Source organism: Heteronotia binoei, chromosome 7, assembly GCF_032191835.1.
Source record: "Heteronotia binoei isolate CCM8104 ecotype False Entrance Well chromosome 7, APGP_CSIRO_Hbin_v1, whole genome shotgun sequence".
Lineage (NCBI taxonomy): Eukaryota > Metazoa > Chordata > Lepidosauria > Squamata > Gekkonidae > Heteronotia > Heteronotia binoei.
In genome coordinates this window covers 118,858,064-118,873,996 of record NC_083229.1, presented here as the reverse complement: position 1 = coordinate 118,873,996, position 15,933 = coordinate 118,858,064, and the positions used below count along the sequence as shown (strand labels likewise).

General features: G+C 44.1%; 1 protein-coding gene across 1 annotated transcript in view; it reads left to right on the top strand.

The window, feature by feature from the left end:
- Positions 1-15,933, top strand: part of RELCH (RAB11 binding and LisH domain, coiled-coil and HEAT repeat containing) — a 79,284-nt gene that overhangs the window by 38,497 nt on the left and 24,854 nt on the right. Inside the window, exons 14-20 of the mRNA XM_060244279.1 lie at positions 1,168-1,308; positions 2,277-2,441; positions 4,233-4,380; positions 6,184-6,340; positions 7,255-7,378; positions 12,340-12,388; positions 14,715-14,794. Of these exons, the coding sequence (XP_060100262.1) occupies positions 1,168-1,308; positions 2,277-2,441; positions 4,233-4,380; positions 6,184-6,340; positions 7,255-7,378; positions 12,340-12,388; positions 14,715-14,794 (864 nt within the window). The remainder of the gene's footprint in view (positions 1-1,167; positions 1,309-2,276; positions 2,442-4,232; positions 4,381-6,183; positions 6,341-7,254; positions 7,379-12,339; positions 12,389-14,714; positions 14,795-15,933) is intronic.

Below are 15,933 nucleotides of genomic sequence, written 5' to 3'. Positions count from 1 at the left end.
GTTATATCTGTTGGTGGTAATCATATGGAGAAAGAGGAGCTCTATGGCAAAACTTTCTGTATTAAATTAGCCCAATGCTTTTTTTAGCGTATCCTAATTGCACGCCCTTGGGGTTATTCAATTATAAGCCTCCGCAGTTTTATTTTTGATGAATAAACGTAAATATCTTTATAAACAGTTTGGATAAAGGAGTAGAGGGAATGCTTATTAAATTTGCAGGTGATATTAAATTGGGAGGAGTAGCAAATGCAGAGTCAGGATACAGTTTGGAAAACTGACCTAAAACAAATAAAATGAATTTTAATGGGGATAAACGTAAAGTTTTGCATTTAGTAGGAAGAATCAAATGCATAATTATAGGATGGGGGAGACTTGCCTTAGCTGTACTATGTACAGAAAGGATCTAGGGGTCTTAGTGGACCATACACTGAACATGAGTCAGCAGTGTGATGCAGTAGCTTAAAATGCCAGTGTGATTTTGGGCTGTACCAACAGAAGTATAGTGTCCAGATCACGCAAAGTGATGGCATTGCTTTACTCTGTTCTGGTTAGACCTCACCTGGAGTACTGTGTTCAGTTTTGGGCACCACAATTTAAGAAGGATATAGACAAGCTGGAATGCGACCAGAGGAGGGCAACAAAGATGGTGGGGGGTCTGGAGACCAAGTCCTGCAAGGAAAGACTGAAGGAGCTGGGTATGCTTAACCTGGAGAGGAGATGACTGAGAGGTGATGTGATCACCATCTTCGAGTACTTGATGGACTGTCATATAGAGGATGGTGTGGAGTTGTTTTCTGTTGCCCCAGAAGGTTGGACCAGAACCAACAGGTTGAAATTAAATCAAAAGTTTCTGGCGAAACATTAGGAAGAACTTCCTGGCAGTTAGAGCAGTTCCTCAGTGGACCAGGTTTCCTCAGGAGGTAGTGGGCTTTCCTTCTTTGGAGGTTTTTAAACAGAGGCTAGATGGGCATTTGACAGCAATGCTGATTCCGTGAACTTAGGGGAAGCTTAGACTAGATGACCCTGGAGGCCGCTTCCAACTCTGTGATTCTATCATTACACTTGTACAGATCAGCAGTTATTGTACTTTGTTTTTGAGAGTGTTTATTAATGCTTGTGTTCCCACTTTCTACGTAACACAATAAACCTCTGCTTCTGTGTTTTCAGAAAGAAATACGTAGTTCTTTGGTACTTTCTATGCTGCAGCAAATGCTGATGGAAGATAAGACAGATCTGGTACGAGAAGCTGTGATCAAAAGCCTTGGCATCATCATGGGCTACATTGATGATCCAGACAAATACCAACAGGTATAGTATCTGATCGCAGTTACGCACATGCGACGGTTCTGTTGGGCTGATGAACCCACTCCCAAAATACTTTGCAAGCTCGGCACCAAGACAAGAGCCAGCCCAAGGAAGGGAATGTTTCGTAAAACTTCTAATTCTGGTAGCTTGTTCTAAGCTGGTGGCCAGCGACCTGCTTATTTTTATCTAACATCTTGTACGCTTTCCCAAATATTAAGTGGATTTTGCAAAAAAGAACCCCAAAAATTGTAATATATACCTAGAATTCATCGTACCCACCTGGCAGATAAATATATAGCCTGCCCCAAGAGTATTCTTCGTGTAGCCTTTATCGAATTAAAGGTCACGTCTAACTCTGTCAGAGAGCCTTTTCGATCAATGGCAGAGTTTTGTATTCATTTTTGCATCACATTTTGCTCTGTAAGTTGAACACGTTTGAAGTGGGTTGTCGTCTGTCCTTTCTTTAGCATGTTAAACTCGAAATATAAACCTTACAATTTCCTAGATTTCTTTTTTCCTCATCCAGATGAGTTCACTCCCTAGCACAAAGAAATATTTCCATATTTATTTATTTTTTAAAAGAATTTCTTCTTCAGTCGTCTGGGCTTTTCCCATCCTTGTATGTTCCTCACTTCTCATAAGTCCCCTTTATCACACGAAGGCCACAGCAGGTTCTCTGATCCTTGTGACCTCTAATCATCCCCTGTCCAGTTATCCTATAATCTAAAATGACCCTCCCTGCCCCCAACATCCTCTTCCAGAGCAAACTGAAGGAGAGACATTAGGCCCCTCATAATGCTTGTGAAAGTCTCAGAACAAATGACCTTTCAAGCAGTTGAGTGTCTGAGAGTAACTATTTGAAAACTCCCTTTCCAGCAGGCATGTAGTATTTTTGCTCATCTGGAAAATACCTAGTATATACAAGTCAGGTAACTGGATGTTGCTAAATGGGGGCCTTTCTCTGTTACCAGGGTTTTGAACTGCTGCTCTCAGCTTTGGGCGATCCCTCAGAACGAGTAGTTAGCGCAACTCATCAGGTGTTCTTGCCTGCCTATGCTGCCTGGACTACCGAACTGGGCAATTTGCAGTCCCATCTTATACCTACATTGCTTAGTAAAATTGAAAAACTACTCAGGGTGAGTATTGTTTCAGCATTTCCGACTTTTGACGGTACAGCTGAGATGAGCGAGCATGTTGTAATTCATAGAGACATTTTAGGTTTTAAGTGTATTTACCATTTACTGAGGAGAGCCAGTTTGGTGTAGCGGTTAAGTGTGCGGACTCTTATCTGGGAGAACTGGGTTTGATTCCCCACTCCTCCACTTGCACCTGCTGGAATGGCCTTGGGTCAGCCCATAGCTCTTGTAGGAGTTGTCCTTTAAAGGGCAGCTGCTATGCAGCCCCACCCACCTCACAGGGTGTCTGTTGTGGGGGAGGAAAGGAAAGGAGATTGTGAGACGCTCTGCGACCCTTCAGAGTGGAGGGCGGGATATAAATCCAGTATCATCTTCTTCTACCGTAGTCGTTAGAGGTTCTAACATGCAGCATCATTCAGTACTCTGCCTTATAAGAATAAGCCAACCACTGCATCGGCTGTATGTATGTAGCTAAGAACCTAAAATATCTGTTGTTTATGAAGACTTGAGAAGATACATAATAAACTTATAAATTAACTGAAGCTTGTTCAGTTTCTCTTGGGCGTGTTTATTGCCTATTACTAGATTGAATGAAATAGCTGATTTGTGCACACAAATTGAAGCTTGACACTTGTGCTGAGCCCCAAGTTGTTTTATAACTTATTGAGAAGATTTTTTTATTTTAAAACTTTTTATTTCATTTTTTAAAAAAAAAACTTTTACACTGGAATTTTTGTTTTACTTAGTAGGCTTATATTCCGCCTTTTCCCGTAAACGGGCTCAAGGCAGATCACATACATATAAAAATAACAATAAAAACCTACGTATCAAAGTTAAAACACCAAATTAAAATTAACAGTAAAAACAATAAATAAAACGCACCACCGGCAGACAGGGCACAGTGTATCAATAACCGGTTGTAGGCCCACCTTAAACGATGGTAATAACAATAGGATAGCACTGTAATAAAGCATGATGTCACCACAAGGGAGGCCAAATGATGAAATAATAGGACGGCCGCTGCCTCAACCGTAGGCCTGGCGGAACAGCTCTGTCTTGCAGGCCCTACGAAATGGCAGTAGCTCAGGTTGGGCCCGGATCTCCATAGGGAGCTGATTCCACCAGGCAGGGGCCAGGGCTGAAAAGGCCCTGGCCATGGTTGAGGCAAGTTGGACGTCCTTTGGGCCAGGGGTGGTCAGGAGGTGTTGCGTAGCTGATCGCAACGACCTGTGGGGCATATATGGGGAAAGGCGGTCCCTGGGGTGTATATGGGGAAAGGTAAATTTAAGAGACATTTTTGTAGTAAATGTTGTTCTGTAGTCCTCAGTAACTCATCACTGCAGAGATGACGAGACAGGCCTAGATTTCAGAGGAAGGAATTGGATACTGTTGTAACAACAATGATGTCATCCAGATACAGTTAAGCACTTTCAAGACTCATCAAGAAAGATAAGCTGGCATGCTTACGTTTTCTGATTTAGTAGTAAGTGAGACTTAGAATTGCTTAATTTCATCTGGACTGTGCCCAGTGTTTCTTATATCATTTCATCTTTCATATGAAAGGGCTTTTTAGAAGGGACCCAAAAGTGGATTGATGATTTCCTGATCAGAGGCTGAGTTAGCCTCGTAGCTCGCTTCCTCCAAAATCCCAGTGTAAAACCTGTTTTGTTTTTAGTTTTATCTGTCCGCATTGTCTCCTTTCCAGCCTTTCTCCAGTAGATTCTGGGAGAGGAAAAGACTCTGACGATAGTAAAAGAGCAAAGCCTCAGCTTGCCCTGCTTTGTGTTTCAGGAAGGAGATCACGGGTTGGACGAACACAAGCTCCACATGTACCTTTCCGCTTTGCAATCCTTGATTCCTTCGCTTTTTGCGCTGGTGCTACAGAATGCGCCTTTCACCAGCAAAGCAAGGCTCCAGGGCGAAGTCCCACAGATAGAAGGTACACATTTGTCACCCCTTCCCCCCCCCCCAGTGAATTTTTATTTAGAAATTGGGCAACGGTATTTTCTCTAATAAATGTAAAATTACATGAAGACAGGTTGCGTTCTAAGTAGGCTAGAATTATCTAGTTTTTTCTAGATAGGATAGAGTTACCTAGTTTTTTTTCTAAATACAAACCAAAGAACGTCCTTTCTTTTCTTCTCTAGTGTGATCCATACAATTCTATGATACCATCTCAGGAGCTGGTCTGATACCTTGGGAAATGCTGATTGCCACTTTGGGGTCAGTCAGCAATTTTTCTCCAGCCCAGTTTGGCAAGGATCTTGAAGGTTTTTGCCACCTTCTGGGCATGGAGCAGGGGTCACTGGGGCTGTATTTTTGTGTGGGGGGAGGTATTTGTAACTTTCCTACATTGTGCAGGGGGTTGTACAAGATGACCCTGGAGATCCCTTTCAACTCTATGATTCGAATGGAATCGTACCAATGAATAGATTTGTTGATTCTTAACTTGTGACCTTCCCCCCCCGCCATCTCCATCATCCGCTTCACTTTGATAGCAGAAACATAAAAACACACAGGCAAAGGCCCAGCACTGCTCCAAGTGAAGTAAAAGGGCTGTGGTTTGTCAGATGATGATCACAAACATCACAGTGCCTTCTCCTGGGATCAGCACAGACATGCGCAACCACACCTGTTCTTTGGTTAAGGTGGGCCCAAGAGGACGTCAGTATGGTTGGCATTTTATTCATTGGCTTGGAACCCATGGTAAACCTCCACTAGTGGAAGGGCAGAGGTGATTTTTGTTCACTTAAGAACATAAGAGAAGCCATGTTAGATCAGGCCAGTGGCCCATCCAGTCCAACACTCTGTGTCACACAGTGGCCAAAAAAACCCCAAGTGCCATCAGGAGGTTCACAAGTGGAGCTAGAAGCCCTTCCACTCCCCCCCTCCCCAAGCACCAAGAATACAGAGCATCACTGCCCCAGACAGTTCCAATAAAATGCTGTGGCTAATAGCCACTGATGGACCTCTGCTCCATATTTTTATCCAATCCCCTCTTGAAGCTGGCTATGCTTGTAGCCACCGCCACCTCCTGTGGCAGTGAATTCCACATGTCAATCACCCTTTGGGTGAAGAAGGACTTCCTTTTATCCGTTCTAACCAGACTGCTCAGCAATTTCATTGAATGCCCACGAGTTCCTGTATTGTGAGAAAGGGAGAAAAGTACTTCTTTCTCTACTTTCTCCATCCCATGCATAATCTTGTAAACCTCTATCATGTCACCCCGCAGTCGACGTTTCTCTGAGCTAAAGAGCCCCAAGCGTTTTAACCTTTTTTCATAGGGAAAGTGTTCAAACCTTTAATCATTCTAGTTGCTCTTTTCTGCACATTTTCCAATGCTGTATCTTTTTTGAGGTGTGGTGACCAGAATTGCACACATTATTCCAAATGAGACCACACTATCGATTTACACAGGGGCATTATGATACTGGCTGATTTGTTTTCAGTTCCCTTCCTAATAATTTCCGCTTCCCTGAGACCATTAACGCTCCTCCTCGACCTATTCTTCAGGGTCCCCCGTCCCCACGAAACAGCGTCTCGGGGCTCTACCACTACACCAATCTGGAGGCAAGATATGTGTGAATTAGAATTAAACCACAGTGCAAGGACTTAGGCCCGTTTAGTTTTGCTTTAAAACTCTCAGGCTGAGTAATCCATTTTGGTATGAAGAAAACCAACGGGTCTCTGAAAAGCTGGTATTTTGAATCTTGGTTCGTGGTCGTTTCTTGTCTCCTTCCAGTGACGAGATTCCCGAGGCCCGTCTCGCCTCTTCAGGACATGGCCACGATCATCGGAAGCCATGAGCAACTGGCGGTCTTGCTGCAGCTTTACGATTATCAGCTGGAGCATGAGGGTACCACAGGCTGGGAGACCTTGCTGTGGGTGGTTAATCAGCTGTGAGTTCTTCTCCTGTGCCCCACTTAATTCCTCTGAATAATCACAATGTGTAGGAAGCTCTTTTTTTTCTCACCCTGATATCGTCCTTTGCAAAAGCGGTAACGCTTGATGCTGTTGGTTTTTTTAAACAGTCAAAACCGGTTGCATAAATAAATTTGCAATACCGCTTTGGACGGTGTTTGAGAATAGCCCAGCAGTGTTACCTTTGAGAATATTGAATGTAACCTTGGATTAAGAATAGTGCTTCTCAGTCTCCCGCGACTTGTATACTTGGTAGATCCAAGTGGGAGGCCGTGTTGGTCCGAAGCGGTAGAACAAAGTAGGAGTCAAGTGGCGCTTTGAAGACCAACGAAGTTCTGTTCATTATACCTGATTCCTCGTCTGAAGAAGTGTGCATGCGCACAAAAGCTCGCGTTCTGAATAAAACTTCCTTGGTCGTAAAGGTGAAACTTAACTTGTACGCAGGGCCAACGCATGGGAGTAGGCCAAGTAGGTGGCTGCTTAGGGCGCCACTTGGCCTTGGCGCGCCACGAGGTGCCCCCTCTCCCCAAGCCCCACACCACTGCCATCCTTTGCCGAGGTCTCCCGAGGCTCAGGAGGCCTTGGCAAAGTCGGGGAGGGGTTGCAATGACGTCATTGTGACATCATCGGCGTGCGTGTGGTGGGAAAGGGGAGGAGCAGGCTGTGGCCTAGAGGCGTAAGCATCCCTAGCCCCGGGCCTGCTTGCAAACTTGTAATTTGTTATGATGAACAGCAACAGTTTTACTTCAGCGGTCTCAAATGTATCGTGCTAGAAGTCCTAAAACAATGGGGTGTTGGTGCAAGATGTGCCTGTGTGTGGGTACGGTGCTGGAAACCTACCCAAGCAGTGATTTAAAAAAAAAAAACAACCGATGCAACTTGCTTCTTTTAGGTTGCCGCAGCTTATAGAAATTGTTGGCAAAATCAACGTGGCCTCGACAGCCTGCGTGCATGAGTTCTCGAGGTTTTTCTGGCGACTGTGCAGGACCTTTGGGAAAATCTTCACAAATACAAAGGTAAACGCCTCCACGTCTGGACCGGATTACAGAACGAAGGAAGGCTTCATAAGGCCACTGTATTGATACAGGGAAACAAGTAGAGCGCTGGTGGTGGAAAGAGCTGTCAAGTCACAGCTGCCGAATGGGAACCCTGCAGAGTTTTTTAGGCAAGAGACGTTCAGAGGTGGTTTGCCATTGCCTGGCTCTGCAGAGCGACCCTGGACTTGCTCTGTGGTCTCCCGTCCAAGTAGCAACTAGGGCTGACCCTGTATGACATAGGCCAGGGGTGTCAAACATGCAGGTTGGGGGCCGCATCAGGCCCCCAGAGGCCTCCTATTAGGCCCCCAAGCAGCAGGCTGTCATTTGCTCCTTCTCCCTCTCTCTTGCTTCCTTCTGCATAACAGCTTGCTTTCCTCAATCGCATAGGAGCTACAGAGCAAAGTCTCTATTTTCTCCATTGGCTGAGGCTCCTCCCTAGGGGAGAAAGGGGGGGGGGGTGGAGAGCTTGCTTTGCCAGGCTCTCTCAATTGCACAGCAGAGCTACTGAGCCAAGCCTCTCTTCCTTCTCTTGGCTGAGGCTCCCCCCCCCCATTCCCTGGGGAAGGAAGGAAAGAGCCAGCACTTCCTTTGCCCAGTTCCCTGGATCCCATGGGAGAGATACAAAGAAAGCATCTTTCAGACCAATGAGTGCTAACATTTTAAGCATGTTTTAAGTTTTTAAAAAAATATATTTGTGTTTGTCTGTGTTCTTTATACAGTTTACGTCTCTGCTACCTAATCTTAAATAGTTACACACATGGCCTGCCTTACATGGTTTCATTTATGTCAGATCCAGCCCTCATAACAAATGAGTTTGACACCCCTGACATAGACCATTTCCTGATTAAAGCCCCATGGTGCAGAACGTTAAAGCTGCAGTACTGCAGTCCTAAGCTCTGCTCACGACCTGAGTTCGATCCCAACGAAAGCTGGTTCAGGCTCAAGGTTGACTCAGCCTTCCATCCTTCCGAGGTCGGTAAAATGAGTACCCAGCTGGCTGGGGGGAAAGTGTAGATGACTGGGGAAGGCAATGGCAAACCACCCCATAAAAAATCTGTCATGAAAACTTTGTGGAAGCAGCGTCACCCCAGAGTTGGAAACGACTGGTGCTTGCACAGGGGACTTTTCCTTTCCTTTCCTTTCCTTTCCTTTCCTTTCCTTTCCTTTCCTTTCCTTTCCTTTCCTTTCCTTTCCTTTCCTTTCCTTTCCTTTCCTTTCCTTTCCTTTCCTTTCCTTTCCTTTCCTTTCCTTTCCTTTCCATCTTGTCTAATTTTCTGACTCACTACCTTTCTACCATGACATCTACTTTCTCCCCCCCTCCCCCTTTTTCCTTCAACTGTTTTGTTGTTGTTCAGTTGCACAGTCGAGTCCGACTCTTTGCGACCCCATGGACAAAGTCACGCCAGGCCCTCCTGTCTTCCACCATCCTCCGAAGTCTGCTCAAATTCGTGTTCGTTACATCAGTAACGCTGTCCATCCATCTCATCATTTGCCGTCCTCTTCTACTTTTGCCTTCTGTCTTTCCCAGCATCAGGGTCTTCTCCAGGGAGTGCTCCCTTCTCATTGGGTGGCCAAAGTATGTGAGCTTCAGCTTCAGCGTCTGACTTTCCAGGGAACAGTCTGGGTTGATTTCCCTTAGGACTGACTGATGTGATCCAGGGAGTGCTCCCTTCTCATTGGGTGGCCAAAGTATGTGAGCTTCAGCTTCAGCGTCTGACTTTCCAGGGAACAGTCTGGGTTGATTTCCCCTAGGACTGACTGATGTGATCTTCTTGCAGTCCAAGGGACTCTCAAGATTCTTCTCCAGCACCACAGCTCAAAAGCATCTATTCTTCTGCACTCGGCCTTCCTATGGTCCACTCTCATAGCCATACATTACTACTGGGAATATGATCACTTTGACTATACGGACTTTTGTTGGCAGGCTGATGTCTCTACTTTTTATTATACTGCCCAGGTTCACCATAGCTGTCCTCCCAAGGAGCAAACGTCTTTTAATTTCATGGCTACAGTCACCATCTGCAGTGATCTTGGACCCCAGAAATATGAAGTCTGTCACTTCTTCCATATCTTCCACTTCTTTTTTCAAGGCGTGATGGGGCCAGATGCCATGATCTTAGTTTTTTTGATGTTGAGTTTCAAGCCTACTTTTGTGCTCTCCTCTTTCACACTCAACAAGAAGTTCTTTAGGTCCTCCTCACTTTCTGCCATTCGAGTGGTATCACCTGCATATCTGAGGTTGTTGATGTTTTTCCCTGCAATCTTAATTCCGGCTTGTGCTTCATCCAGGCCAGCATTCTGCATGATGTACTCTGCATATAAATTAAATAAACAGGGTGACAATATACATCCTTGTCGAACTCCTTTTCCTATTCTAAACCAATCAGTTGTTCCATTTCCCGTTCTGACAGTTGACCCTTATGCAGGTTTCTCAGGAGATGTGAGGTGGTCTGGTACTCCCATCTCTTTAAGGACTTGCCACAGTTTGTTGTGATCCACGCAATCAAAGGCTTTAGCATAGTCAATGAAACAGAAATAGACGTTTTTCTGATACTCCCATGCTTTCTCCATAATCCAGCGAACATTGGCAATTTGATCTCTAGTTCCTCTACCTCTCCGAAACCCAGCTTGAACTTCTGGTAGTTCCCGATCGACATACTGCTGCAGCCTAGCTGGTAGGATCTTTAACATGACCTTGCTGGCATGTGAAATGAGTGCAATGGTGCAATAGTTTGAACATTTCCTTGGCATTGCCTTCAACTGTACTGCTGCTGTAATAAACAAAGCTAAGGATCTCTGTGGTAGCTCACTGCCAAAATAGAAACAAAGCTTTGTTTTAAAGTGGATTGGCAATGTACATTCCTCCAGGCTGGCTTATACCCTTTTTTGGCTGACACTGCTTCTGTGTCTTTCGTTCAGAAATTCAGGCACCACGCCACAGCTTTTGAACAGCAAGCAGCCTAGATCTTTATTCACACAAACACAGGCAGGGCTGGGAGATTGACGAAGGACAGACTTTTGTTTTAGTTCAAGATGCTTCCCTTTAATGTACTCTAGGCAGGTGTTATATTGGCATAGCTTACGCAGTGACTTTGTGGTTCTGAGAACACCCAAAGTTCTTCCACTTCTGCTAATATCTCCGGTTGTTCCTAACACTCTCTTAGTCTGGATTTCCAGGTAATCTCTATACACCGTGAGAATTACCTCAGTTTCGCTTGACCTGTGGGACTGTCCTTGCCTGTACCCAGGCTCTTTGGCTAGCTGCCTTTCCAGACTTCTAGTCTTTTCTCAGTCGAGTAAAAGCTTTCTCTGAGATGTGTGTGCAACTCTTTTAACATCAAGGAGCTTTCCTGTTTGAGGCTCCTTTTATTTATCTACCCTCCCTCTCTAGAGGTAACCAGCAGAATTCGGTCTCTAGCAACAGTTTCCCCTCAAACCGGCTGCTGCTTCACAGATCTGCTCTCTAGGTTTGAACACTCTCAGCTCGCTGTCTCACTGCCTCGTCTTTTCTTTTTTTCAAATCCCCCAGAATTCTAAGCAGTCTGATGTCACAGCCTTGGTCATGTGACCTAGCAGCTCTCTTGATTTCTTGCTGCTTAGCTAAAAGCCTTTGCAGTCAGTCACGCCCTGCTTAGCTTCCAAGGTCTGCCGAGTCAGGCTCGCCAGCTACAGTTTTTAAAAATGCTCAACCACAGGATTGTAGTTAGAAAAGAATAGTCACTGTCAGGCGGACCTTTTCTGTTTATGTGGAGGTGTGGAGAACCTTACCCCGTGGGCCTAAATGACAGTCGTGAATGTCCCCCAATCAGTTTGCAAACCTTTTACATCTACATAACTGCTCGGGAAACCTCTGTAGGTTTAGTTTATCAATTTATTTAAATCCTGCCCAATCTGGCGCACTTGTAGCAAATAATCAGAACTGGCGCAGCCATGAAGCGAGGTGACACCGTCATTTCAGGCATCAAACATGGACAAATTTTGGCCCGTTATCCTCTTTCCAGCCTGTCCATGCCGACTGTGAAATAACTCCTTTCCTTCTGCCATCGCTAAGGCTGGCACCCCAGTCAAGGATCTGTCAGCTGACCAGTGAATTGCCTGTCATTTGACTATGGTCAGGTATTCCATAAGTCCATTACATAGGCAACAGCTTACCTTTTGATGTCATTTGTTAGCAATGATAAGAGTGAAGGATGCTTTGTCTCCTAGTCCTGAAACGGGAATAGATTTTGCTGCACAGCAAACGTACAGCACAGCTATAGCAGCGGGCATTTTAAAAAAGACAAATTTGCTTTCTGTCTACTTAGCACAACAGCCATTTTTTAAATTGTTGCTAGCTTATTTCCTTTCTTTTTTAAATTTTTTTAAATCTGTTACTCTGGACTGACTCTGGTTGTCCAGGATAAAATACAAAGATAAAATACAAACCATTTAATAAACCCATTCATTCCTGTAACATTGTGAACATTTATGTTAATGCATTACACATTTTTAAAAGTGAGCATCAGTGTTTCATAACAGTTCTTTAAAAATATTTGGCAACATTTGGACTTGTCAATTGACCAAATTACTTTCCCCTCACACAAATAGTCCTCCCTAGCCATTGTGTTTTATTTAACTGGCAGATGTTAAGGGTTTATAGGTATGTTGGTAAAATGAGTCCCCAGCTTGCTGGGGGAAAAGTGTAGATGACTGGGGAAGGCAATGGCAAACCACCCCGTAAAAAGTCTGCCATGAAAACATGAAAGCAACGTCACCCCAGAGTCAGAAACGACTGGTGCTTGCACAGGGGACTACCTTTACCTTTTTATGATTACATCTGCCACACCTGTCTCCAGATTGGTACACTTCTAAAGTGCTGTATTTTATGTAGAAGGCCCCAAATGTCATTAACATCTTATAATATGCGTGAAACCTGAAGTAGTGTCTTATATTGTTTTTAGGTAAAACCACAATTCCAGGAAATCTTAAGGCTCTCTGAGGAGAATGTTGGTGAGTAGTAATCTTATTTCAGATTTTTTTAAAAATCCTAAATCGGTGACAAAGCTGTAAACCCATCAGCTAAATCCAAACTAGTTTTTAGAGACAGCTTCACTGGACAAGGGGTTTTTTTAGGTGGGGGGGGGGGGGAGTTGGTAGATAAACTGACTTTACTGAATATACATAGAAGCCTAACTAAAAGACAAACTGCCTAAATAAGTCTGCGTTCTCTATGATATTAGGAATGATACCTTTCCCCTTCATTATATTCATTCCTATAGTCATAAGATCTTCTCAGCAGATAGATTATGGACTGGTTTATGCCTCATTTTTTTGGTAATGACATGCATGCATATTAAAAATCGAACATGTGCTTTCCAGAGCTTGAGTAGTATGCAGAGAGAAGCCAAAGCAGTGTATAAAGTGCCCCTGCTTTCAAACTCAGAGGGAGTGTTAGTGAACTCACAAATCTCCCAGATCCTGGTTTGATAATTGGAGCGTGAGGCCTTCCTGGCTCTCACTTGGGAATCTCAGCATTGCTAAATTACATCTTCACAGAGCCGTTTTGATCAGGATTCATGGTACATCCTGTATTCCCGCATTCATTAACGTATCGCAGTTCTTGAGAATGGATATGATAAAGTGATTCAAGTGTAACAAATTTGAGTCCAGTACTACCTTAGAGGCCAACAACAACCAATAACCTTTTGCAAGGCTTTTTTTGTAGCAGGAACTCCTTTGCATATTAGGATGCACCCCTCTTATGTAACCAATCCTCCCAAGAGCTCTTGGGAGGGCTCTTAGTACAGGGCCTACTGTAAGTTCTTGGAGGATTGGCTACATAAGAGGGGTGTGGCCTAATATGCAAAGGGATTCCTGCTGCAAAAAAAGCCTTGACCTTTAGCGAGACAAAGCTCCCAACGTTTTTTGGTCTCTGAGGTGCCACTAGACTCAACATGGCTGCCCTCTGAATTATCTTGAATGTAACAGCTTTTTTTCCCATGCATTTGCCAGTCCCAAAATGATGCGTCAGCACTTGTAAAGTTTCATTTTTAGCAATGTATATTTCTTCAGTCCTTGAATTTAATGAGTTAAGTAGCTGTTGTCATTTTGGTGCCAGTTTTTTTTTCCATTCCGTAACACATTAAAAAGCCGTGGTGTTACCTTGACAGAACAGCTGTGGCTCAATAGTAGCCCAACATTTGGGACTATATGCAAAGATAGAAAACACAAGGGTGGACTATGAAAAACAATTCACAGAATTTCACAAGTTACCAGTAGACATCAATCTGTTGAAACATAATCATAGTCAGGGGTCGTTTTGTAGAAAAATAGGTGGTGGAGCTCATTAACATAGCACATTAGCATATACCGCCCCACCACCAGTCAAAAGCAACCTGGCGCAAGAAAATAGAGCCCTGGACAAGCAAGGACTAGAGATCCAGCCAGCCCAAGCTGACCTGGCTCACCTGAGGCTCTCCTGGGCCACCCACCCCCAGTCAAAAGGCCAGCAAGCCATCCACCGCCCAAAATCACATAAGAAGTGGAGAACAGGTGGTGTGGGCTTCTCCAGGGGTGAATGAGGGCTTCTGGGGGTGTGGAAAGCCCCTGGTGGCTGGCTGGCTGCCCGCTCTCCTAATCCAGGGATCGTTATGCAGCTATGCCTACTGTTCAATGGACAAGGTAGGTGGAGAGGAAGAGGGGGAACCCTCAGAAAGGTTCAGGAGCTGTGCTCCTGAATTCAAGGCCTGATCATAGTAAATACAGATAGTAAGAGAGAACTGGTGGTCACAATTCAGAAACAAGTGATAAGAAATAAGTATCACAATTCAAAATACATTCTTCAGTAGTAATCATAAATCCAACAAGAGTCTCCTCTGTACTCTTCATATAATCGTGTCCAAAAGACCTCCCAAAGTCCAAAGAGAAGGCAGAGGACGTCCCAGAGAAATTTCTACGGACGATACATCCTTCCCAGGTATACAAGATGTTTCAAAACAATTCTTCCGCAGTGACGCACCTGAAAAATGGAACCTGATTTCCACACTGCTCTAGGCACAGCTCATGTCTCGAATGGAATCTTAAGGTTCTCATAAGATTAAGATTCCATTAGGGGAATGGCTGTAATCATAGAACATGTTTTTTGTGTTTATTACACAGAATGGGATGTTCAAGGGAAAATTTCCACATCTCCGTCCTATGTACTTCTGCCAACAAAAAATAGTGCAAGCAAAGAACTCCCTCAATATGACCAAATGAGGCAAATATGTCCTTCTTTTTCAGGAACAGAATGTTAACTAACACATCTTCTAACTCCCCCCCCCCCCCTTGAATTCAGATACTACAGCCGGGAATGGAGTGCTAACAAAAGCCACAGTTCCTATCTATGCAACGGGTGTACTTACATGCTATATCCAGGCAAGCAGTTCTGTTCAATTCTGAAAAGCGCGTTTTGTTCTTGAAATTAGAAATGTGTTAATGAAGGATGACTGTGTTACTCCTGATTCTAAAAGGGTAGTTGCGTTAGTCTGTCGTGGCTAGTATGACCAAAAAAAAGAAGAATCTAAAGGCAGGTGATGGAAGAATTGTTACTGTGTGATAAAGGAATACTGAAAAGGAGTCTCAGTTTCAGCGATTATTTGATTCGCTCAAAAATGATACAGGGGCACAACTGGAGGAAAGATGATAGGCAGCCGCTTTGTTAATATAATATAGTAATATTAACTAGTCAGAAACTATGTTATGAATATGTACAGAGGTAAAGAAGCATGCTTTTACCAGGTTTACAAAGTTACTATCATTTCCAAACCAACCGAAGGAGCGTAGTGCTGAAGTCACAGCACATTTGACTCCTGCTGTGGATGGAATGAATATCCTTGGTTCCTAATCTCCGAATGAACAAGGAGTTACCCAGTTGGCAGCGTTCCCTCTAAGCTGTGCACGTGAGTGGCCTCTCATTAACAGAGGAAGCCCCACTCACCAACCGTTTGTGCTGCACAGGGTCTTGCACTGCCTGTTTTAAGATTATACAGAAAGAGATGGCTATATGGCAGGGGTGGCCAAGGGTAGCTCTCCAGATGTTTTTTTTGCCTACAACTCCCATCAGCCCCAGCCATTGGCCATGCTGGCTGGGGTTGATGGGAGTTGTAGGCAAAAAAACATCTGGAGAGCTACCGTTGGCCACCCCTGCTATTTGGGAAAGTGATATTGTAAGACAAGGGGAAAAAACTTTATAAAAGTAACACCTGTTGATACAAGTGTTGGCTTGCTACTCTGTGTTTTGAAACAAGCAATTTATGATCAATATTATTGGAGGAAAACACTACACACTAGATGTCAGATTTTAACAACATCGGCAAAATTGCAATAGAGGCTTGATGTTACAGCAACAGCAATGGATTGCCTACGTAGCTCTCCATTTCATTCGCCTTCTTCAGGCTGCAATACACTAGGTAATGCCTTGAATTCAATAATGGAATACCCAGTATTTCCTTCAAATTTCTATTTAGGCACTCTCCAGCTTTTACCATTGTTGTATAGAAAGCTGCAGTTGAAGC